This window comes from Stegostoma tigrinum, chromosome 31 (assembly GCF_030684315.1).
Source record: "Stegostoma tigrinum isolate sSteTig4 chromosome 31, sSteTig4.hap1, whole genome shotgun sequence".
In the NCBI taxonomy this organism is placed as follows: Eukaryota; Metazoa; Chordata; class Chondrichthyes; order Orectolobiformes; family Stegostomatidae; genus Stegostoma; species Stegostoma tigrinum.
Window position 1 is genome coordinate 4,864,373 of NC_081384.1, and position 27,996 is coordinate 4,892,368.

The following is a 27,996-nucleotide window of genomic DNA, read 5'->3' on the forward strand; positions in this document are numbered from 1 at the left end:
AACATTGAGCTGTTTTACATTAATAAAGTGTGATGAATTCCTCTGCCTTGTTGTACCCATTTGATTCATGTAGTTCAAAGGACATAAGCTACTGGAGATAGACTTGTGTGTGTGTTTGTATGTGTACGGGTTAGACTGTGTGTTTAGCTGGGCTAATGGTGTCTAAGCTATACCAGTGCTGTCTGTTGGGGCTCAGGAAGTTGTCTCAAGAATAGTTGAATAATTCTATGTTATGAGGGCTATAAGGACGAGTTCTAGGGACCTTTGTGTGCAACCAGGGAAGATTAGAGCTCATGGGAAGAACACATTTGGTGAAGCTAGGTATCAATGAAAAGGTGGAGTTGTGCGTGTGAGGTATATATTGGAGTGTAGTGGGGCTGGTGTAGAGGTGATCAATCAGAACATGACCAGCTATTTAGATCTTGTCACTCCTTTTTTAAAGGCCATCTAAAAGATCCAAGGAAGTACTTCTTTTTAGCAGATCAAGGGTGCTACTTCAGATATCCCTGGCAGCAACTTAAACGAAAAGCTATCTGTTTTGTTAATATTAAAATGAAGGTTGTAACGGCCTATTTTAAACCAGAGGAATGAGGCATGCCCCAGGGCCTATTGATCACAGTTTTACTTGGATTCAGACCAGTAATTGACCAGAAACTCTATGTAAAAGGCAAAACTCAGTCATTTTTATTTTTGAATTCAGAAGAAAATTGGATTACACAGATGGGTGCAGTGCGTGTGGAGATGAACAGGTAGTTTTGTCTCTTACTTTGATAAAGCTGAGGCGTTGGTCTATACGGGTTCAATGCCTAGCCCCAAAATTGGGCCATTCTTCAATTAACTCCATCTCTGTGATTATGGCTTCCCTTTCTTCTATCCTACTGCTGTTGTTAAAATGTTGAACCCGTGACAACGACTTGTATTTACATAGTGCCTTTAATGTCGCGAATCTCTTCCCAAAGTGCTTCTCAAGAGCGTTTTCAAACAGAATTTGACACTGAATCACACTGGGGGGATACTCGACCAGGGGACCACAAGAGGTAACCTGTGAGGAATAGCGTATTGAGAGGTGGAGAGGTTTCGGGGGAACATCTCAGAGCTCAGGGTCTTAGGCTGAGGCACACACACCGATGGCACTTGCTGATTAGTGAAAGGCCAGATATTCTGTGATATTAGAGCCTTATAGAGATGGAGGAGGCTCCAAAGACTGGGTGAACATACCACAATTAATCAAATAAAACAAAGAACTGCGGATGCTGAAGGTCTAAAACAAAAATAGAAATTGCTGAAGAAACTCAGCAGGTCAGGCAACATCTGTGGAGAGAAACCTTTCCAGTCCAGTGAATCTTCATCAGTATTGTTGAGTGCTGATGAATGACACTGGCCTTGAAATCCTAACTCTGCTTTCTTCCCACAGATGCTGCCAAACCTGCTGAGTTTCTCCAGCAATTTCTCTCTTTGCTGTGGCAGAATAAAATGTGCGCAGTTTCTATTTCTGTTGTTTGGGAAGGGTGGGGAGGGTCGTGCCTCAAAGAAGCAGAACCTGTCTTTTCCTTTGCTCACAGGCTGCGTGGCTGCTGTGTTTTCTATTTTTTGGGACAAAGGAATTAACAACATAAACCCAGGCTTCAGGTCACAGAAGCCAAGCCCTGAACAATGATTAAATGCTGTGAATTGAGCCGATCATATTGTCTGTTACAGAGGTTACACTGACAGACCTGAGCCTGATTATGACAAGTATCTTCCACATAGACCATATGTTGCCACACTCTTCCCTTAAAACTTGAGAACCAAGTCATGGATTTGTTACACTCAGTAAGCTGCCCTTGAACTCACACTCATTCATAACATTGCAAACAGTGTCCCTCTTATGTGGTCCAGCTAAAACCACAATCAACCTCCTCCCACCACCCAGTGGGCACAGTCCACACTCTCTCTCTCTTCCGCCACCCTCTGTATACGCATGTGCACCCCTGAAGGATGCTCAACTGTAATAAGTATACAGACACATAATCTCTCTGAGGCTTTGTCACTCTGCATAACATTGAGGTGCTGTAACCTTCCACCCACACATACGCATGCACGCGCACACACACTCATTTGTATATACACACATGCGGAGCACATGGGTGCACATGCACACTCATTCGTATACATGCACCCACATGCGGAGCATGCACAGACTTGTGTGAAAATATGCACACACACATGCACAGACTCGTGCACTCTCACACGCACCACTGTGCACACACGCTCACCGTTTTCACACATGCACACTGATTCCTATATGCACACACATACATCCACACACTCGCTTATATACACACACACATGCTCACGCGTATATGTACACACATATGTGCACACTCACTTATACACACACGTGCACATACTCATACACACACATGCACACACTCACTCACATACACACACGTGCACACACTCACTCATACATACACACACACGCGCACGAGGGCCCATACACGCACACAAACACACACCGAGATATACAGGTATACAAAACAGACAGACACATACTTTGGGTGAATTCCTTTCAAAGAGCTAGTACTGGCAATGATGGGCCAAATGCCATCCTGCAGCTTAGAAATTGTGACGTTTCTAACGGGTTTTGGGGGTGCAATTGGTTTCTCTTGCCCTCTAACTAACTGCTGGTGTGTCTGTTGAACAGGTATTGGATGGATTGCTAGCCCAACACGGAGCTGTGGAAAATTGCGAACAAGGTATGTGATCACTTCCCTTAACATGAAACAATGATCCCACCATCCACACTCAGCCCTGTTTTTCAGCTGCTGGTCCTGATCTCAAACTCAGAGTCCAGGTTAGTAATAAATAACGACTGGATAATGAGGTCACCGAAGAGCTGAATACATTTCTGTCCCTTTCGCTCTTGGTAAGATGTCTCAGCTCAGACACACTCTCTTCATTTCACCCCCAACCCCTGCAGTTTCAGAGATGGGGTCCACCTCCTACAGTGTGACTGAATTAATCAGGTTGAATCCTGAGCTTGGCCAGGTTCATATGCTCTCAGGTGAGAGCAATTTCAGTTGGCTTCATACGTTTGCAAATAGAGAGGCAAAGCAGCAAGGTTCCCACTCATTGAGTGCTATTCCCTTCTTTGGAAAAGTAATTTCAGTCTATGTGTGCATATATGCCTGCATGTAGTGTGTTCAAATAACAGTGCACCTATCTTTATTTCTACATATGGCTTTGTGTCTGTATTCTTCCTGTGTGTGGGTGTGTAGCTGTGAGTGCGAGTGTGTGTAAGTCAGATGATGGCTGGTGTACAAATGTGAGTGTGCTTCAGCAGTGTGCGTCAATGTGGTTGTGCATGCAAATGTAGGTGTATCTTTGAATGGATGTGAGTGACTGAATTTCAGTCTGAATTTGTGTGTGTGTGTGTGTGTGTGTGTGTGTGTGTGCATGCGTGCGCGCGCATGTGAGTGAGTGAGAGAGAGATCAGAACCAACTGTTAGGAACATCCAAATTTCCACTCAGCCCCTTGAGACTGATACTCTGCTCGGTAAAATCATAGTTGATTCTGATGAATGCATATTTCCACTTACACTTCTGACCCCTTTTCTGGTATAGAAGGCTCTGCTCTCTGTATCTTTGGACAAAGATTTCCAAACACCCTGAATACACTCAGAAAATAATTTCTCCTCATCTCCTGCCTTAAATGGGTGATCTTTTGTTTTTAAACTGCAAGCCGTGGTTCTAGATTCTTCCACAACAGGGTCCATCCTTTCTTTCTGCAGGTTGTCACAGACCCCCAGGACCTTTATTTGTTTGGGTCAGGGAGTATCTTATCCTGGATTTTTATACAAAAAGGAAGAGACCAGAAACTACAGGCCAGTTAACTTAAGATGTGTCATGGAGAAAAAAAATTAGAAGTTATTCTTAAAAGTGTTGTAGCACGGCATTAAATACATTCAGGGTAATTAGGCAGAGTCGTGTGTTTTGTGAAAGAGGAATCATGCTTGCAAAGAAGAGTAACAGTTGCTATTTTCCAATTAAATGTAAAGATCCCAACTCTGGGAAGTTTTGGAAAATTAATACCAATGCTCAAACTGTCAGCAAGTCTTTGTTAAGTACAAATATCTGGGCAAAACACCAGGGTCATGGGGTGCCCATGGACAGCTCAATCTGTTAATTGTCAGTCTCTTCTGTGAGTGGGAAATGCGACTGAATAGAAAAACAGACTGCCCATAAATATAAACCAAAAGAACTGCGGGTGCTATAAACTAGGAACGAAAACAGAAGTCGCTAGAAAAACTCAGCAGATCTGGAAGCGAGTGTGAAGAAACATTAGAGTTAAAGTTTCAGGTCTGGTGACCCTTCCTCACAATGGTTCTGAGCTGATGAGATTTTCCAGCGACTTCTGTTTTTGTTCCTGTTGTAAATATAATCTGATCGTGAGCACCACATACAAGATGGACAAAATCCACCAAATTTCTATTTGCCTGATACAATAAAGTTTAACATTACCACTCAAATTCTTCCTACTGACTGATGTTTAAAACATTAATGAGATTTCCATATTTTCCAATATCAGTTAGAGATAATTTTGCTTCTTCCCCACAGCAGATATATCTAAATAATAAACCTCCCAAACATAGTCCTGTCTATCCCTCCCATTGTTGTAAAGTTATTACAGCATGGAGGCCATTCAGCCCACTAAAATATTATGTCTTACAGTCAGTGATTTAAAATCCTGTCCCCACTCTCTGTCTTGTTTCTCTGTATCCAAACACGTCTATTTTGATTCCAGCTTTAGCACTCAATCTCCAGCAGCTGAATTCTTTTCCCTCCCTCTAATCCCAGACAGATTGAAGATTGTGACTTCTTGCTGAGTGGGAATTGTTAGCTGTTCTTCAGTAGTTGACTTGTGCTCAATGCATGAGCCGAGATGATTGCTCGGGGATGATTGGACATGATCTTTGCCTAACTCACCAGACAAGAAGATAGTGGAATTGGTTAAAATGCTGGTTTACACGCCACCCAATATTAAATTATTAATGGTTTCCAATGAACAATAAAAGTCAATAAAGGCAGAGTTTATAACCCAATCCCAGCAGTCCCCTGCTGAGTCGATAAAGGTTAGGATTGTCCCTCAGGTGAGTCTTCAAATGTGCAACAATGATCGTTCAGAATGATCACATGTTCGGCCAACATCTAAGTAATCAGAAGCTTGACGATGTACAGAGTGTAGGAGCTACATCCCAGCGATACCCCCACACAAGGCAGTTTCTGCCCCAGGTACCAATAGCATATAAACACAATATTGTTTACTTGGTCTCTATGTTGTATTAATCACGGCCTCACTGGAGAAAGCAGCTGGTTGAGTTCAGCCGCTGAGATACTTGACTGCAACCCAGGAACAAGAATCAAAGTCAACTAACCAATTTTCTGGCTTTGACCCAGACTGACTGTGGAGCTCATCGAACCTAGAGCCAGATCCTGACCACAAGCCACTGAACCCAGGAACACTGCAGCTGGGACTGGCAAAGCTCCATAAATACCGACATTGAGTTGAATGAAGAGAAGGGAAAATTCCCACCTTTGATAAGAAATCTGACCCGATCTGAATGAATTCACAGTGCAACCTGACTGAATTCGAGCTTTAACAGGAAGAAGAGGGAAATCAGTTTAACATTTTGATAAGATACACGCTGATAAAACACATCTACATACAGCCAGTAAAGTATTTTTTTGAAGTGTCATTACTAATGTTAGAAACACAGCAACCAGTTTGTACACAGGAAGCTCCCACAAACAGCACTGTGATAAATGGCCACATAATATTTTTTTTGTGATATTAAGTCAGGGATGAATAGTGACCAGGTTACGAAGGAGAACACTCTGCTCTTCATTAAAATATACTTAATGTCAGAGCAGACCACCGTCAATTAAATGTCTTGTCTGAAAGTTGGTGCGGAGGCTTTGAGCTGTTTGTAGGGAGATCGGTGATGCTTTAAGACAGACCACTTGAGGTAATGGAAGAGTCTTGATTGACATCTACCTTGTTTTTATCTCCAGTTAATACAGAAACTGAATCGGCAGTGGTGAATGTTACATATGGAACCAAGGATCAAGCCAGACAGTAAGTACCACAGAATGATACAGCAGAGGGAGACCATTCAACTCATCTCACCCGTGCTGGCTTTCTGAAAAAAGTTATTCAATCGTTCTCACTCCTCTGTTCTTTCCACACAGACCCCAATTTATTTCCTCTTTTGAGTATTTATCCATTGCTCTTTGGAAAGTTATGACTGAATCTGCTTCCACGAGCCCCTTTAGGCAGTGAATTTTCAAATCTATCAACTCACTGCATTTCAAAAAATAACATCAGACCATATGAATGAGTGCCACTTAGCCCCTTGTGTCCTGCTCCACCAACTGTGCTTAAGTAGGTCTTTTGCTCCATCTGTATTAACATTATTATCAATATCAATAGAATCACAGATGATCTGATTGTCAATATCCTCAATACACTCTAAATATTTTGCCAATTATCATACTTTAAATTTTACTCGAATGGAATTTAAGTTAAATTCTCTGCTCACCAACTGTCCAACAGGAACACTTTCTGGAAACAGTTTATCTTAATTTACTCCATCAAAATTTCATAATTTTGAATGTGTCACTTAAATCTCCTCTTAAACTTTTCTGCATAGAAGAGACCATCTAAGCTTCTTGTGTCTGGAGTCCAACTTCCCTAGTTTGATTCTGGTAAATCTGCTCCGAACCCTTTCTATGGACCTGACATCCCTGAAACCCAATATTTTGGGATGGGATTGGGAGGGTCCTGCACTTGGACCTCACCATTGTCCAGGTCAACAAATCCACAGCCCACGGAGCCCAAACCATCTGAAGGTTAATCCAGCCACAGCCAGATCAAATGGTAACAAACAGAATCTATCTGTGATGTGGTCAGCTGCCACTTTACTTCCAGATGATCATTCAAAGAAATGGCTCTGGGGTGTTGGCTGCAGAGAACTGCCACCTGGTTTGATGGTCAACCATGGGGGTGATAAGGCATTTCATCATGAGACCTGTCCTACCGACCAGCCCACCTTTGCTCTCCTCCTGTTGGTTGTCTGACAGGCCCATCCTCTCATCCTGTCACTCACAGCCAATTGGAAAGCAATCAGAGGTATGTAATTACACGATTGAGCTGTCAGTAATTAACAGGGCTTTTGTACATAGCTTCAATGCCCACTCCATACGTTATATTTTGGTGATTAACAAACAGAGGTGTTCATTGAATTTTTTAAAATTTCTGATGACATTTTTCCTGGATGTTGTTCCCAGTGGTGTTTGGGAGATTAATTCATGATCCCTGGGGAATCCTTGAAGATTAACAAATGCTAACATGCAAGTCAACTGCGGAGCAGCAGTCATTAGCACAGAAAACTGGGTGATGCAAAAGTCTGTTCAGCAGATTGGCTGTTATTAGTTTGTTGGAAAAGTGATACAATAATTTGTCATTGGGGAGATTAGCTTCCCTACAGTGTGGAAACAGGCCCTTCAGCCCAACAAGTCCACACCGCCCCTTTGCAGCATCCCCCAATTACCCACACACCCCTGAACACTACGGGCAATTTAGCAATGGCCAATCCACCTAGCCTGCACATCTTTGAACTGTGGGAGGAAACCGGAGCAGCCGGGGGAAACCCATGCAGACACGGGGAGAATGTGCAAACTCTACACAGACAGTTACCCGAGGCTGGAATTGAACCCGGGGCCCTGGCGCTGTGAGGCTGCAGTGCTAACCACTGAGCCACCGTGGCGTCCCTTATAGGGTACAAGTTGTGAATTGTCAAGATTGTTGGGAGTATTTACAAAAAATCTGCCAACAGTCTCCACAATGGGAGCTCATCTTTAACCTGCAGGAATTACCACATTTAGCCTGTTACAATGAATTGTTGAAAAGTTAGGACTGAAACGTCTGAAGGACTATTGTAATGACAAGACCGACATGCATGCAATTCCACACAACCTCTTTGGTCCAGAAAGGGAATAACTGAACAGTGGTGTCGCATTCTGACAGGTAGAAGGCATTTTGTTTAGTTACTGTTTTCTTTTATTCCCTCTTTTTTAGTTGAATCTTTCTTTCAATCTCTGTTTCAAATTTTATTTTAATTCATCCTATTTCCTTTTCTTTCTGTCATTCGCCTTTTTTGTTGTCTATCTCTAAATTGGTATGTTTAAGGGTAGGCGCTACTCACTGAGCGTTCAGATGCAGTTGCCCGCTCACTTCTTGACCAGTTTGCATGATGAAGTCCTTTTCAAGCTGAAAGTTGAGGGGGCTAATCGAATAAACTGGTCTGGCAATGAGATGTCTCATTCCAGCAGTCTCGGCTTCCATTGTGGACTTAATCATTTAGCTTTATAAACAGGAAGGGCTGTTGAGGTGCACTGGTAGTGACCATAGCTCTGAGCCAGGAGGCCCAGGTCCAAATCCTGCCTTCTCCAGAAGTACATCAATAACACCTCCGAAACAGGTTGAATTGAACAATGAATTACCAAAGCAGCCTGGTCAGCTGCATCTCCATGGACTGCCCCACCTACTGGTGGAAACTTTCAGTGGTGAATTGACCTTCAAGGAGTTTCTGGGAGACACGTTAAAGCATTGAAGTGATATACTCAGTAATGCCTCCAACACATCCTGCAGATCCATTACGATAAACTTTGAACAAAGGGAAGTGGATAGGAATCTAGATAACAAATCATCTCTGATGCTCTGGACATTATGTCAAAAGCACCTCTCCTGTTTATGTCCAGCTCTCTCAACTGTCAAATGGCCAACATTCTGAGCTCAAAGATATCACTTTGAAGGCTCTCTGAAACTCTCCTTGAAGCATGGCACCATTTACCTAATGACTGCAAGAATGGGATCAACATGGTAGCTCAGTGGTTAGCGCTGCTGCCTCACAGCACCAGGGACCTGGGTTCAATTCCACACTCGGGCAACTGTCTCTGTGGGGTTTGCATATTCTCCCCATGTCTGCGTGGATTTCCTCCGAATGCTCAGGTTGCCCCCTACAGTCCACACTATGGTCTAGGTGGAATGCCCATGCTAAATTACCCATAGATGTGTAGGTTAGGTGGACTAGCCATGGGAAATTCAGGGTAACAGGGGCGGGATGCTCTTTGGAGGGCTGTTATGGACTGAATGGGCTGAATAACCTGCTTCCACACTGTAGAAATTCTATAACTTGTCCCCACGAATTGAGATGCAACTGATGAGGCAGAGCAGAGGCAGACAGAGGAAGGAAGGAAAGAAAATCCTCCTGTCTGGATCCAACTACCCTTGTGAGATATTCTGCCCCACATGCCCAAAGATCAGTGAGCCACGAATCAGCTTATTTAGTCAAATGACGAAGCAGAGCAGAAACTCACGACCCTGAGTAGACGTCAACATTGGGTCAACAGGCAGCCAAAGACAGAATAAACTGGAAAGAGATGGCTGAGAGGGTGGCCTAATAAAGGCCTTAAAAGTATGAATGGTAAATGCCAAGGAGGTGTTTCCAGTTGTGAGAAACACCAACACTAGCAGTTATGTAATAGCCATTACTAAATCCAGGAGGGAATTTGGGGGCAACCCAGGGAGTGAATGGAATGTGGACATCATTAGCACAGCGAGTGGTTAAAGAGAATAACCTCAATAGAGCTGGGGGAAACAAGGAAATCAGCTCAGAGAGACAGGAATAGAAGGATTTGCAGGTTGTGCAAGATGTGGTGGGAGAAGCCTCATATCAGGTTGTGCTGAACGTATTACGGTCTCTCTGTCAGTTGGGGCATAAACAAAAATGTGATTTTTATTTCCTTCCCTCAGAGCAATAACCAAGTTGAATGGCTACCAGCTGGAGAACTACAGCCTGACAGTCACCTACATCCCAGATGAACAGGCAGGGCAGCAAGGTCAGGAGATGGGCCGCAGGGGTTACAGTGGCAGAGGACCCCCACCACAAGGCTCAGCAACACCCACAAAACAGCAGTTCGACATTCCCCTGCGCATCCTAGTTCCAACCCAGTTTGTGGGAGCCATTATTGGAAAAGAAGGAGCCACCATTCGGAATATCACCAAACAAACACAATCCAAGTAAGTTTCTGGTTCTCAGAATAAAACCAAGTCTTGCAGACACTTGAAAATATGAAATAAAAAAGCAGAAAGTGCTGGAGAAACTCTACAGCATTTGTGGAGAGAGAAAACGAAATTCATGTTTCGAGACCAATTTGACACTGTCATTTTTAGAGTTTTACCGAAAATTTGTAGCTCGGTTTGTGGATGAAGTTGTGTGTTAGCTCGCCAAGCTGGTAGTTCTGTGGTGTGCAGGCATTTCATTACCTTTCTCGACAGCATCATGTGTGTGGCCTCTAATTGTAGCATTGGTTTCGCTTCATTCTGGACTTATGTGATCCCCTAGTATGATGGTCTTGTTGCTTCTGGTTCTGTTGTTTTAGCAGCAGTGTGTATATGGAGTCTCTTTCTACATGTTTGGTAATAGAGTCGCAGGCTGAGAACGAGGCTTCCAGAAATCCCCTTGCATGTCTGGTGTTCACTCGTCCCAGTATGGTCACTTTGTGTTCAACATGTAACTATTCCAACCAGCATGTCTACAATTCAGACCCAAGAATAGGCCCTGTACTGATCCCAGGCTGCATTGAGATGGACCTTCATTCTTTGCATAGAATGAAAAGCAACCCCCATTTTTTGTAACTTTATTCAATTCATTCATAACAGTTTTATTGCCCAGAAAAGTAAGGGAAAGTTATTCACCTGACTTATAAGTAATTTATTTATCCTCTCAGTGAGGAGGTGTTTCCTAGGAATCTGATTCCCTTACGGCAGTCCACAATGTTGTAGCCTCAGGGCAAATGGCTATTCTGATCTCAGGATTAGCAGTTACACATTGGCGGTTAGATGGATAGTGTTGTCAGATGGACACTGGTAAATGGTCACTGTAGAACTGCATCCGAGCCTAAAGTGGTGACCCCAAGTCAGTTATAACTTCAGCCGATCCAACATTAGGAGTACAGTGAGTTAGTGGTTGAGTTGAGAAACCCACTTTCTCAAGGTGGCACCCTGTTGTGTAATGTCTGGCATTTGCTGTGGTTTCTCAGACTCGGGCTGTACCTTCTCAGGTTACACTTTTTGAGGTTTGTAGCATCTGAGAGGAGTGGAGTGATGGATGAAGTGTTGTCTTGGATCACAAAGTATATCCAAACGGCTCTTTAGATCTGGTTAAATGTAGTGAAGAGAAGACTCAACAGCACAAATTTACTTAAATATGATCACTTATTAAAGTAAATAAAAAGTCAAAAAGCAATGAAAACAAACCAAAATGTCTCTTGCTCTCTGCCTATTGGGTTCTCCCTGATTGACGGCTGGTCTGGAGGCCTAGGTTCATTCCTGGCATCATTTGTGATCCAAGTCTGAAGGGAAGTCCAAAAACTGTCTCTCTTATACAGTGTAATGAGTCACAAACACAGAAAAATATGTTGATTGTGCCATCTTCGGCACGTACAGGAATGTGAGTCACCCATCACAGGACTTATTCAAGGTCATACAACTGTCAGTATTTCATCATCAATTTTAAACCATCCGATACAATCTACCCCTGATGATCTTTGACAGTGTATGTTACAGTTGCAAATGCAGATGCAAATCAGCGATAGCTGCTCGAGAATGTATAAGAGTATATAACCTACACCAGAAAAGTAAAACTACAATGAAAATAACCAATAGCAATACAAATAATACAACATTAGGGTGTATCATCAAATTAATGATCGCAGTGGCTTTTGGGGACCAGTCCTTAAATATAAACCAGTGACATATAGTCAAGGCTGTGATGCAATTAGCAAATCGTTTCAACTGTCTATCCTTATATGACATGGTGACTTTCATTCGATGTATATTTCATCCCCTTGTCACTGATTCCTGACTAACACAGTATTTTCATGGAGAAATTGTTACAGCCAAGTCAAGTTGACTTTTGGTGGAAGATTCTGTGAAAAAAAATCAAGTCTTAACAGTTTACAATTTTTGACAACTTGCTCCCTTTTTGTTAGCTTTCCCGTTTATACACTCTGATACTTCCAGCCCCATTAGCAATATCTAATCAAATCGGTGTCACTTTGTCCATGGGCAGCTATCTCACCAGGCTTCGGCAGGTGTTGTGGGCCATGCACCCACACCTTCCCCCCCACCCCCTGCCTCATACCATCGAATGTTGTAGGTTTACAAGGAGGGTGTAAATGGCCACCTCCTTCAAGCATTCTATTTATGGGCGTCCCTCCTTTCGGAGGCTAATTATTCGGATTCTACAATGCCTGCAACAACACTTTGAGCCACCCCTTTAACATATGATCTGAGGTCAGTAATTTAATTTGTTGTTTTAATAACCCATTCATTTGTTCTACAAAGCCTGCTGCTTGACGGTAACAGGAAATGTTGAACATCCAATGTATCCCATTATTGCAGCCCATTGCTGCATCTGTTCACCTGTAAAGTGTGAGCAATTATCTAATTTCTGAAGGTTCACCGTAGTAGGATATCAATCGGTCCAGGCACGTAACGGTTAACAACCACGATCAGAATTGGTCATTCAGGTCTGAGGAGCACTTCGTCTTTGCCCATCTGCCCTTCTGCTGGGGCCCAGTAACAAGCCAGAAGTTTTTCAAATGATGTGTAACACGTAGCTGCCTCAGTCAGGTTTTCAGACCAGAAGCCCAGAGATATTGCATTCCCCTTTTGTGTCTGCCATAAGCTCCATGTGACTACATCTTGTATGACTGATACTTGTAATTCAAAGGGTAAGCCAGGCTTCCAAGTGGCCAGGGGAACTGCTAGTGATATGGCATAGTGGCCATAAATGCTTTCTGCTGTTCATTACTGCATTCAAACTGAGCTTTCTTTTGGGAAATGGCAAATAGAAGTCTTAGCAACATGGTCAAATGAGGTATGTGTCTGCACCATTCTCTGAGCAGACCTATACATTTCTGTGCCTTAGTCTTGCTGGTTGGAACAGCCATTTCTTGTATTTTATTCTTTACTTTTTCAGGGGTGACTCTATCCCCTCTTGTCCACTGAATACCTAAATTGTGCTGGTCTCTGTATCTTTCTCGGGGTCACTCCCCAGCCTCTGTCTCGCATACATCGTACCGGTGTGGCGACAGCTTCCATCAGTGTAATTTCCACTGGTCCACGGATTGAGATGTCATCAATAGAATGTGCTACATGATTGTCTAGTAGCAGCAGACACATAGCTAAGTCCTTTGCTACTAGCCCGTGGCATAAGGTTGGACTGTGTAGGTATCCTTGTGGTAGCCGACAGAAGGTATATTAGCAAGCTTCCCACATAAAAGCAAGCTGAGCTTGTGATTCCAGGGCTATCGGTATTGAGAAAAAGGCATTTGCTAGGTCAGTAACAGCACTGATTCCAGGGCTATCGGTATTGAGAAAAAGGCATTTGCTAGGTCAGTAACAGCACACACTACCAGGTGCCTGGCCCCTGTGACAAACTTTCTGTAACAGTGACCACATCAAGCACTGCCATTGACAGCAGAGGAGCATATTTATTGAGTTCTTAGTGATCAACTGTCATTCGCCAACTTCCATCAGGCTTTTTATAGGCCATACTGGGCTATTGTACACAGATACTGCATGTGTCACAATCCCAGCAGCTAATATTCCCTGTCGGTATCCCCAATTTCTTTGTGTCCTCCTGGAATACGATACTGTTTCATCGAGACCACCGGTGTGGGTGGGGGAATAATGCGGGGCTCCTGTTTTGCCTTGCCAGCTCATATACCAAAAGAGAACTTGCTCAGTGGGGTCTGCAAGGTGATGCCTTTTAATAAGCCCATACCAATAATATTTTCTAGTACGTTGGATATCAATACCGGGACTACTCGGGCAGTCCATTCCCCAAGGCTATTGTAATATTTGTTCTTATTGCCAGTGTTACCACCCCACCAAATCCATTAATAGTCATTTTGAACACAACATGTCTGTGTCTGTACAATAGTAACTTCTGCCCCAGTGTCTAATAATGCACTATCTCATTGTACACCGCCTTTCCTGCAATAAATGGTGACAGGGATATGAGGCCTTGGGTCACCAGTTATCCCACCAAAAGCCCTTACACAGACCCCGGAGTCCAGACCCCTCCCCTAACCAATTGGTTGAGAGGCTTGCTACAACTGCCTGACCTTGTCCATGCTAGGGTTTAGTGATGTTGTGGGAGACACAGTCAGTGTGGTTTCCTTTTGTCCCTCCACATTTGATTTAGTCTCTCTTATTTCCTTATTCTTTGGGGAGCAGTGCATCTTCCACGTACTGTATATGGTACCCATGGGTGTCCTGTCGATCTTACCCTCACTTGTCGCTTACCAAACATCAAACATACCATTCCCGCTGCCTGTCCCTGAGGTGGCCCTAATAGGGTACCAACCCAGACCACTTCACATTAGCTGGCACCTCATTCCAGCTGTGAAAGGTTCCTGGTCTGGACCCTGAACCTGTTGAAAATACATACTGGCTTGTGTAGTCAAATCCCTCAAATGTTTTATATCTTCTGTTATGCCTTACCATTTTTCAGGATCACCTTTCCAATCTATCAGGGAAGTACACTTGAATCCTACTGCTAGTATCGGCGCAATCTACACCGACCCAGTTGGCCCCATGTTTCTAAAAATGCTATTCACATGTGGACCTGCACTTGATGCTCCCAGATTCCCTCACTCTGTGGCAGCCAGTGTGATATGGGCAATGCCCTGATCCCATGACCATGTCAGCCAAGAGTTCGCCTGAATTCTGTTTAAAGCGTGATCCCAAGTCCAGCAATTCTGACATAGAGTAATCTCTCACTTTTGTTGCATTTTGTGGGTTCTGTGCTCCTGCCTGTTTTGCCTTATTTGTTATTGGGGGATATGCTGTGAACATGGACTCTGAGGACAGCTTTGGAGGTGGCGTATCCCCTTCCCATCTGTCCATTCAAACTCCAAACAAGAATGGATACTAAATACCTCCATTCCAATGGTTGAGATTCCATTGTGAGGTTAATAGTGCGCGCACTTTGACCAGGTCAACTTTACAATTGCACCATTTTTCTCTCTTTTTCTGTGGCACTGTCGCCAGACGGCATACTATCTGGTTCCGTTTACCCTTGACCTTCTCAGCTCTCTCCTGCTCTGTCTTAACTGCTTCTGTTAGGGTGATGTTTTGCTGTTCTACCGCCATCAATGCGGCCTCAAGCAGCCTGTATCTAGCCTGGCGTTCTTCCAGTTCCCTACATGTAGAACGCAAAGGTCCGAACAATATCCATCCCATTTGCGGTATACTGTCCATTCTTCTGTGGAAGCCTGCTTCCCACAATCACTCGGGTACAACAGCCTGTATGAATAACCCTCCTTTCACTTTTGTTTCCAATTATGACTGCCCCCCATTCTTTCAGGGGTCCTAATTGTGCCAACATATTAGCTACAGACACGAATACAGAGTCTGCCGCTTTCCATCCTGGAATACAGAAGGTCTCCGGAGCACTGGGTTGCTTTTTCCTTCTCTTAAACATTTTCCTGAATCCTGCCAACTACACCAAACATGTCTCGGATCACAAAGTGTATCCAAATGGTTCTTCCGATTCACTTAAATGTAGTCAAGACTCGACAACGTAAATTTACTTGAATGTGAACAGTTATTAAGTAAATAAAAATTGAAAAAGAAAGGGGAAAGAAAATAAGTTGCATGCCCTTCTGCCCACTGGGGACTCCTCGACTGACGGCTGGCCTGGAGGCTCCTGGCACAAATCACGATCCCAGTCTGAGGAGAAGTCCAACAATTTGGAACAAAACGCTCTCTCTTACACAGTGCAACGAGCTGCAAGTACAGAGGAGCAACTTGAGTGTACCACCTTCAGCACGTACAGGAATGTGAGTCTCCCATCACAGCACTTATTCTGAGGCTGTCACAATAACATAACCAATTTTAACCAATCCTATACAGATGTGAGAGAGATAATGGGAACTGCAGATGTTGGAGAATCCAAGATAATAAAGTGTGAATCTGGATGAACACAGCAGGCCAAGCAGCATCTCGGGAGCACAAAAGCTTTTGTGCTCCTGAGATGCTGCTTGGCCTGCTGTGTTCATCCAGATTCACACTTTATTATCTATACAGATGTGAGGATCACTTAGCCAGGAAATGATGGCACATGAACCTGAGAGATTTTTGTTTTTGTTAGTGCTGATATTAAGGGATAAAGAGCAAAGGATAGAGAGCAGAGTTGAGGTGCAGACCCAGCTGTGAACAGATGGGAGGGTCCTGAGGAGCTTCATATCCTATTCCTGTCTCTTTGTATTACTACTGAGTGATGATCTATTTGTGAATGCTACAAACCATTGTCTGTGATCAAAGTGCATATAGTTAAGGAGTGCTGGGAAAAAAAAGGGAGCAGAACAGAATTGGAATAGATTGGAGTTACTCATTAATCTCACTCCCAGTGGTCATGTGAGAATTCAAAATATGGAGGCAAAGTTTGGTTGGGAGTTGGAAGCAAAAAGAAGGTAGGAGAAAATAGTGACACAGAAAGGAAGGGAAGGGAAGAGAAATGGTTGTCAAGAGAGATGAGAATGTATACAGGGCAGTGAAGAGGCAGAGTGGTGATAAATGGATAAGTGACTGTGGGGAAAAAAACCAGGATGAGCAAGAGATAAAAGAGAGCCGTGTCAGAAAGCAAGATAGAGGAAGAGAAAAAAGAGATAATTCATCATTTGTCTTTCTTCAGGATTGATGTCCATCGGAAGGAGAATGCGGGAGCAGCAGAGAAGCCAATCAGCATTCACTCAACAGCTGAGGGCTGCTCAGCAGCATGTAAGATGATCCTGGAGATTATGCACCAGGAGGCACAAGCAACCAAAACGTAAGTAACTCAGCAACCGAGACGGCAACCGGCAGGAGCCAGCAGTGAGCCTCTCACCGTAACACACTGACACACCCCAAACCCCTCACCGTAACACACTGATATACCACACACCCCTCACTGTAACACACTGATATACCCCACACCCCTCACTGTAACACTCTGATAAACCCCACACCCCTCACTGTAACACTCCGATAAGCCCCACACCCCTCGCTGTAACACACTGATAAACCCCACACCCCTCGCTGTAACACACTGATAAACCCCACACACCTCACTGTAACACAGTGATACACCCCACACCCCTCACTGTAACACACCGATATGCCCCACACCCCTCACTGTAACACTGTAACACTGTAACACACATATACCCCACACCCCTCACTGTAACACACTGACATACCCAACACCCCTCACCGTAACACACTGATATACCCCACACCCCACACCGTAACACACTGATATACCCAACACACAACACTGTAACACACTGATATACCACACACCCCACACTGTAACACACCGATATACACCACAGCCCTCACTGGAACACACCGACAAACACCACACCCCTCACTGTAACACACTGACATACCCCACACCCCTCACCGTAACACACTCATCTACCCCACACCCCTCACCATAACACACTGACATACCCCACACCCCTCACCGTAACACACTGACATACCCCGCACCCCACACCGTAACACACTGATATACCCAACACCCCACACTGTAATACACTGATATACCACACACCCCTCACTGTAACACACTGATATACCCACACCCCTCACTGTAACACACCGATATAGCCCACACCCCTCACTGTAACACACCGATAAACTCCACACCCCTCACTGTAACACACTAATATAATGTCCTCAAAGAATTCCACCAAATTAGTTAAAGATGACCTACCCTTCATGAACCCTTGCTGGGTGTTCCCAATGAGACAATTTATATCCAGATGTCTTGCTATGTCTTCCTTAACACGCTGATAGACCCAGCACCACTCACTGTAACACGCTGATAGACCCAGTACCACTCACTGTAAGACACTGATAAACCCCACATCCCACACTGTAACACATCGATATACCCCACACCCCTCACTGTAACACACCGATACACCCCACACCCCTCACTGTAACACACTGATAAACACCACACCCCTCACTGTAACACACTGATATACCCCACACCCCTCACTGTAACACACTGACATACCCCACACCCCTCACCGTAACACACTGACATACCCCGCACCCGACACCGTAACACACTGACATACCCAACACCCCTCACCGTAACACACTGACATACCCCACACCCCTCACCGTAACACACTGACATACCCCACACCCCTCACCGTAACACACTGACATACCCCGCACCCCACACCGTAACACACTGATATACCCAACACCCCACACTGTAACACACTGATATACCACACACCCCTCACTGTAACACACCGATATACCCCACACCCCTCACTGTAACACTCTGATACACCCCACACCCCTCACTGTAACACACTGATTTACCCCACACCCCTCACTGGAACACTCTGATATACCCCACACCCCTCGCTGTAACACACTGATAAACCCCACACCCCTCACTGTAACACACTGATACACCCCACACCCCTCATTGTAACACACCGATATACCCCACACCCCTCACCGTAACACACTGACATACCCCACACCCCTCACCGTAACACACGGATATACCCCACACCCCTCACTGTAACACACCGATAAACTCCACACCCCTCACCGTAACACACAGATAAACACCACACCCCTCACTGTAACACACTGATATACCCCACACCCCTCACTGTAACACACTGACATACCCCACACCCCTCACTGTAACACTCCGATAGACCCCACTCCGCTCACTGTAACACACTTATATACACCACACCCCTCACTGTAACACACTGATAGACCCCACACCCCTCACTATAACACACTGATATACCCCACACCCCTCACTGTAACACTCCGATAGAACCCACACCGCTCACTGTAACAGACTTATATACACCACACCCCTCACTGTAACACTCTGATAAACTCCACACCCCTCACTGTAACGCTCCGATCAACTCCACACCCCTCACCGTAACACACTGACATACCCCACACCCCTCACTGTAACACACTGATATACCCCACACCCCTCACTGTAACACACATATACCCCACACCCCTCACCGTAACACACTGACATACCCCACACCCCTCACTGAAACACACCGATGTACTCCACACCCCACACTGTAACACACTGACATACCCCACACCCCTCACTGTAACACACCGATAAACTCCACACCCCTCGCCGCAACACACTGATATACCCCACACCCCTCACTGTAACACTCCGATAGACCCCACACCGCTCACTGTAACACTCTGATAAACTCCACACCCCTCACTGTAACACACTGATATACCCCACACCCCTCACTGTAACACTGTGATATACCCCACACCCCTCACTGTAACACACTGATATACCCCACACCCCACACTGTAACACACTGATATACCCCACACCCCTCACTGTAACACACTGATATACCCCACACACCTCACTGTAACACACTGATATACCCCACACCACTCACTGTAACACTCTGATATACCCCACACCCCTCAATGCAACACACTGTTATACCCCACACCCCTCACTGTAACACTCCGATAGACACCACACCGCTCACTGTAACACACTGATATACACCACACCCGTCACCGTAACACACTGATCTACCCCACACCCCTCGCCGCAACACACTGATATACCCCACACCCCTCACTGTAACACTCCGATAGACCCCACACCGCTCACTGTAACACTCTGATAAACTCCACACCCCTCACTGTAACACACTGATATACCCCACACCCCTCACTGTAACACTGTGATATACCCCACACCCCTCACTGTAACACACTGATATACCCCACACCCCACACTGTAACACACTGATATACCTCACACCCCTCACTGTAACACACCGATATACCCCACACCCCTCACTGTAACACACTGATATACCCCACACCCCTCACTGTAACACACTGATACACCCCACACCCCTCACTGTAACACACTGATATACCCCACACCCCTCACTGTAACACACTGATATACCCCACAACCCTCACTGAAACACACTGATATAATGTCCTCAAAGAATTCCACCAAATTAGTTAAAGATGACCTACCCTTCATGAAGCCTTGCTGGGTGTTCCCAATGAGACAATTTATATCCAGATGTCTTGCTATGTCTTCCTTAACACGCTGATAGACCCAGCACCCCTCACTGTAACACGCTGATAGACCCAGCACCACTCACTGTAACACGCTGATAGACCCAGCACCACTCACTGTAACACACTGATAGACCCAGCACCACTCACTGTAACACACTGACATACCCCACACCCCTCACCGTAACACACTGACATACCCCGCACCCCACACCGTAACACATTGATATACCCAACACCCCACACTGTAACACACTGATATACCACACACCCCTCACTGTAACACACTGATATATCCACACCCCTCACTGTAACACACCGATATACCCCACACCCCTCACTGTAACACTCTGATACACCCCACAACCCTCACTGTAACACACTGATATACCCCACACCCCTCACTGTAACACTCTGATATACCCCACACCCCTCACTGTAACAGTCCGATAGACCCCACACCCCTCGCTGTAACACACTGAAAAACCCCACACCGCTCACTGTAACACACTGATACACCCCACACCCCTCACTGTTACACACCAATATACCCCACACCCCTCACCGTAACACACTGACAGACCCCACACCCCTCACTGTAACACACCGATGTACCCCACACCCCACACTGTAACACACTGACATACCCCACACCCCTCACTGTAACACACCGATAAACTCCACACCCCTCGCTGTAACACACTGATATACCCCACACCCCTCACTGTAACACACTGATATACCCCACACCCCTCACTGTAATACTCTGATAAACTCCACACCCCTCACTGTAACACTCCGATAGACCCCACACCCCTCGCTGTAACACACTGATAAACCCCACACCCCTCGCTGTAACACACTGATAAACCCCACACCCCTCGCTGTAACACACTGATAAACCCCAAACCCCTCACTGTAACATACTGATACACCCCACACCCCTCACTGTAACACACCGATGTACCCCACACCCCACACTGTAACACACTGTCATACCTCACACCCCTCACTGTAACACACTGATATACCCCACACCCCTCACTGTAACACACTGGTATAATGTCCTCAAAGAATTCCACCAAATTAGTTAAACATGACCTACCATTCATGAACCCTTGCTGGGTGTTCCCAATGAGACAATTTATATCCAGATGTCTTGCTATGTCTTCCTTAACACGCTGATAGACCCAGCACCCCTCACTGTAACACTGTGATATACCCCACACCCCTCACTGTAACACACCGATAGACCCCACACCCCTCGCTGTCACACACTGATAAACCCCACACCCCTCAGTGTAACACACTGATACACCCCACACCCCTCACTGTAAAACACCGATATACCCCACACCCCTCACCGTAACACACTGACATACCCCACACCCCTCATTGTAACACACCGATGTACCCCACACCCCACACTGTAACACACTGACATACCCCACACCCCTCACTGTAACACACCGATAAACTCCACACCCCTCGCCGCAACACACTGATATACCCCACACCCCTCACTGTAACACACTGATATACCCGACACCTCTCACTGTAACACTCTGATAAACTCCACACCCCTCACTGTAACACTCCGATAGACCACACACCCCTCGCTGTAACACACTGATAAACCCCACACCCCTCGCTGTAACACACTGATATACCCCACACCCCTCACTGTAACACTGTAACACACATATACCCCACACCCCTCACCGTAACACACTGACATACCCCACACCCCTCACTGAAACACACCGATGTACCCCACACCCCACACTGTAACACACTGACATACCTCACACCCCTCACTGTAACACACTGATATACCCCACACCCCTCACTGTAACACGGTGATATACCGCACACCCCTCACTGTAACACACTGATATAATGTCCTCAAAGAATTCCACCAAATTAGTTAAACATGACCTACCCTTCATGAACCCTTGCTGGGTGTTCCCAATGAGACAATTTATATCCAGATGTCTTGCTATGTCTTCCTTAACACGCTGATAGACCCAGCACCCCTCACTGTAACACTGTAACACACATATACCCCACACCCCTCACCGTAACACATTTACATACCCCACACCCCTCACTGTAACACACCGATGTACTCCACACCCCACACTGTAACACATTGACATACCTCACACCCCTCACTGTAACACACTGATATACCCCACACCCCTCGCTGTAACACACTGATAACCCCACACCCCTCGCTGTAACACACTGATAAACCCCAAACCCCTCGCTGTAACATACTGATACACCCCACACCCCTCACTGTAACACACCGATATACCCCACACCCCTCACTGTAACACTGTAACACACATATACCCCACACCCCTCACCGTAACACACTAACATACCCCACACCCCTCACTGTAACACACCGATGTACCCCACACCCCACACTGTAACACACTGACATACCTCACACCCCTCACTGTAACACACTGATATACCCCACACCCCTCACTGTAACACACTGATATACCGCACACCCCTCACTGTAACACACTGATATAATGTCCTCAAAGAATTCCACCAAATTAGTTAAACATGACCTACCCTTCATGAAGCTTTGCTGGGTGTTCCCAATGAGACAATTTATATCCAGATGTCTTGCTATGTCTTCCTTAAAACGCTGATAGACCCAGCACCCCTCACTGTAACACTGTCATATACCCCACACCCCTCACTGTAACACACCGATGCACCCCACACCTCTCACTGTAACACACCGATATACCCCACACCCCTCACTGTAACACACTGATAAACACCACACCCCTCACTGTAACACACTGATATACCCCACACCACTCACTGAAACACACGGATATACCCCACACCCCTCACTGTAACACACTGATATACCCCACACCCCTCACTGTAACACACTGATACACCCCACACCCCTCACTGTAACACACTGATACACCCCACACCCCTCACTGTAACACACTGATATACCTCACACCCCTCATTGTAACACACTGATAAACCCCACATCCCTCACTGTAACACACTGATACACCCCACACCCCTCACTGTAACACACTGATAAACCCCACATCCCTCACTGTAACACACCGATATACCCCACACCCCTCACTGTAACACTGTGATATACCCCACACCCCGCACTGTAACACTCTGATATATCCCACACCCCTCACGGTAACACACTGATATACCCCACAGCCCTCACCGTAACACACTGATATACCCCACACCCCTCGCTGTAACACACCGATATACCCCACACCCTTCACTGGAACACTGATGTACCTCACACCCCTCACTGTAACACACCGATATACCCCACACCCCTCACTGTACCACTCTGATAAACTCCACATCCCGCACTCTAACACTCTGATAAACTCCACACCCGTCACCGTAACACACTGATAGACCCCACACCGCTCACCGTGACACACTGACATACCCCACACCCCTCACTGTAACACACTGACATACCCCACACCCCTCACTGTAACACACCGATAAACTCCACACCCCTCGCTGTAACACACTGATAAACCCCAAACCCCTCACTGTAACATACTGATACACCCCACACCCCTCACTCTAACACACCGATATACCCCACACTCCTCACTGTAACACTGTAACACACATATACCCCACACCCCTCACCGTAACACACTGACAGACCCCACACCCCTCACTGTAACACACCGATGCACCCCACACCCCACACTGTAACACACTGACATACCTCACACCCCTCACTGTAACACACTGATATACCCCACACCCCTCACTGTAACACACTGATATACCGCACACCCCTCACTGTAACACACTGATATAATGTCCTCAAAGAATTCCACCAAATTAGTTAAACATGACCTACCCTTCATGAACCCTTGCTGGGTGTTCCCAATGAGACAATTTATATCCAGATGTCTTGCTATGTCTTCCTTAACACGCTGATAGACCCAGCACCCCTCACTGTAACACTGTGATATACCCCACACCCCTCACTGTAACACACCGATACACCCCACACCCCTCACTGTAACACACCGATATACCCCACACCCCTCACTGTAACACACTGATAAACACCACACCCCTCACTGTAACACACTGATATACCCCACACCACTCACTGAAACACACTGATATACCCCACACCACTCACTGTAACACACTGATACACCCCACACCCCTCATTGTAACACACTGATATACCCCACACCCCTCACGGTAACACACTGATATACCCCACAGCCCTCACCGTAACACACTGATATACCCCACACCCCTCGCTGTAACACACCGATATACCCCACACCCCTCACTGTAACACACTGATAAACACCACACCCCTCACTGTAATACACTGATATACCCCACACCCCTCACTGAAACACACTGATATACCCCACACCCCTCACTGTAACACACTGATGTACCCCACACCCCTCGCTGTAACACACTGATGTACCCCACACCCCTTGCTGTAACACACCGATATACCCCACACCCCTCACCGAAACACACTGATATACCCCACACCCCTCACTGTAACACACCGATACACCCCACACCCCTCACTGTAACACACTGATATACACCACACCCCTGACTGTAACACACTGATATAGCTGACACCCCTCACTGTAACACTCTGATAAACTCCAGACCCCTCACTGTAACACACTGATATACCCCACACCCCTCACTGTAACACTCCGATAAACTCCACACCCGTCACCGTAACACACTGATATACCCGATACCCCTCACAGTAACACACCGATACACCCCACGCCCCTCACTGTAACACACTGATATACACCACACCCCTGACTGTAACATACTGATATAGCTGACACCCCTCACTGTAACACTCTGATAAACTCCACACCCCTCACTGTAACACACTGATATACCCCACACCCCTCACTGTAACACACCGATATACCCCACACCCCTCACTGTAACACACTGATATACCCCACACCCCTCACTGTAACACTCTGATATACCCCACACCCCTCACTGTAACACACTGATATACCCCACACCCCTCACTGTAACACTCCGATCGACCCCACACCGCTCACTGTAACACACTGATATACACCACACCCCTCACTGTAACACACTGATATACCCCACACCCCTCACTGTAACACTCCGATAGACCCCACACCGCTCACTGTAACACTGTGATAAACTCTACACCCCTCACTGTAACAATCTGATAAACTCCACACCCCTCACTGTAACACACTGGTATACCCCACATCCCTCACTGTAACACTCTGATATACCCCACAGCCCTCACTGTAACACACTGATATACCCGACATCCCTCACTGTAACACTCTGATAAACTCCACACCCCTCACTGTAACACACTGACATACCCCACACCCCTCACTGTAACACACTGATATACCCCACACCCCTCACTGTAACATTCCGATAGACCCCACACTGCTCACTGTAACACACTTATACACACCACACCCCTCACTGTAACACACTGATATACCCCACACCCCTCACTGTAACACACTGACATACCCCACACCCCTCACTGTAACACACCGATGTACCCCACACCCCACACTGTAACACACTGACATACCTCACACCCCTCACTGTAACACACTGATATACCCCACATTCCTCACTGTAACTTAAGAACATAAGAACAAGGAGCAGGAGTAGGCCATCTGCCCCCTCGAGCCTGCCCCGCCATTTAATAGGATCATGGCTGATCTATTTGAGACTCTGCTCCACTTACCCGCCCATTCACCATAACTCTTAATTCCTTCACTGTTCAAAAATTTATCTGTCCTTGCCTTAAAAATATTCAGGGAGGTAGCTTCAACCGCTTCACTGGGTAGGGAATTCCACAGATTCACAACCCTTTGGGTGAAGAAGTTCCTCCTGACCTCAGTCCTACGTCTGCTTCCCTTTATTTTGAGATGATGCCCTCTAGTACGAGTCTTGCCACACCCCTCACCGTAACACTCTGATAAACTCCACACCTCTCAGTGTAACACTCTGATAGACCCCACACTTGTTATATATATGTTGTAGATATATTTTCCTGCATTAGTCTAATGCTGACCATGTTTCCACAGAGCTGAAGACGTTCCCTTGAAGATACTGGCACACAATAACTTTGTCGGCAGGCTGATTGGGAAGGAAGGCCGTAATCTAAAAAAAGTGGAACAGGATACCGAAACAAAAATCACAATCTCTCCGTAAGACAAGATGAGATGTCTCCACTTAGAGCCTTGAATTGAAATTTTGGTCTATGATGAGTTGACATAAAAGGATTCTGGGCCGCTCACTCAAAATGTTGTTGAATGAGAGCGGCAGTCTTGAGGGGCTGAATGGCCCGTGCCTATTCTGTTTCTTATGTTCTGTAGTAAGTGTGGCAAGGAGAAGGTTCCCTGTAGCTAGGAGAAGATTCAACCATTGCTATCCACAACTAGGAAAATGAAAGGTGACCATCCGTCTTGTTAAAATTATCCTGCTTTCATAAAACCATGAGCTATAGGGGCAGAATTAGGCTATTCGGACCATTGAATCTTCTTCACCATTCAATCATGGCTGATATGTTTCTCAATACCTTCTCCCTGTAACCTCTAATGAGCTTAATAATGAAGAACCCATTTATCTCTGTCTTAGATATGCTCAATGACATTATCTCTGCGACCCTCTGTGGCAATGCGTTCCACACATTTGTCACCCTCTGGCAGAAGATTTACTCCTCATCTCAGTTTTAAAGGGTCGTGCCTTCACTCTGAGGCTATTCTCTTGGGTCCCAGTCTTTCCTACTAGTGGAAACATCTCTATGTCCACCCTAACCAAATGCCGTCTGACCAGAGCCTTATACGGCCTCAGCAGTACATCTTTGCTGTTGTATTTTAGACCTTTTGAAATAAATGCTAACATTGCATTTGCCTTCCTAACTGTCAACTGAACCCACATGTTAACCTGAAGAGAACCCTGAACATCCGTATCAGTACCTTGCTCCTCACAAGCTTTTTCCTCTCAACCTGCAGGGCGAGTGCTATCACATAATGGTCACTGTCCCCCATGCGTTTTTTCACCTTAAGCTCCCTAATCAAGTTTGCCTCATCACACATCACTGAATCCAGAATTTCCCTTTTCCTAGAGGGTCTACCACAAGTTCATAGACATTCCACAAATTCCTTTTGTCAGGATCTGCTACCAACCTGATTTTCTCGTCCACCTGCGTATTGAAGTCTCCCATGATTGTTATGACGGTGTCTTTCTTACATGCCTTTTCAAACTCCTGAGTTATTTTCTTTCCACATCCTGATTATTGCTAAGGGCCTATACACAACTCCCGTCAGAATTATTTCTCCTTTGCAGTTCCCCAACTCTACCCACCAGATTCCACACCTTCCAAGTCTGTATCATTTCTTGATTTCATTTAATTTCTTACTAACAAAGCAACTCTTCCATCAGGCTTGGATTAGTGGTCTGCCTCCTTATCGATGAGACAGATGGTTAGCATCGCTGGTCCTTTCCCAAGGATTTGAGATGAAGAAATACTTCTTCACCTAGAAGGTGTGAGCCTCTACCTCAGAAAGCTGCCCAAGCCAAACCATTGAATGTTAGTCGTTAGAGTTGGCTGTTCATGCCAAAGGGTTCAAAGGATATGTTGCAAAAACAGCAACAGGGGACTTAAT

General features: G+C 45.8%; 1 protein-coding gene across 1 annotated transcript in view; it reads left to right on the plus strand.

Annotated features, from left to right (window-relative positions):
* The window catches only part of igf2bp1 (insulin-like growth factor 2 mRNA binding protein 1), a 182,911-nt gene that overhangs the window by 120,536 nt on the left and 34,379 nt on the right, over positions 1-27,996 (plus strand). The window contains exons 4-8 of the mRNA XM_048560617.2: positions 2,687-2,738; positions 6,055-6,118; positions 9,857-10,123; positions 16,812-16,946; positions 26,413-26,535. Coding sequence (XP_048416574.1) covers positions 2,687-2,738; positions 6,055-6,118; positions 9,857-10,123; positions 16,812-16,946; positions 26,413-26,535 — 641 coding nt within the window. The remainder of the gene's footprint in view (positions 1-2,686; positions 2,739-6,054; positions 6,119-9,856; positions 10,124-16,811; positions 16,947-26,412; positions 26,536-27,996) is intronic.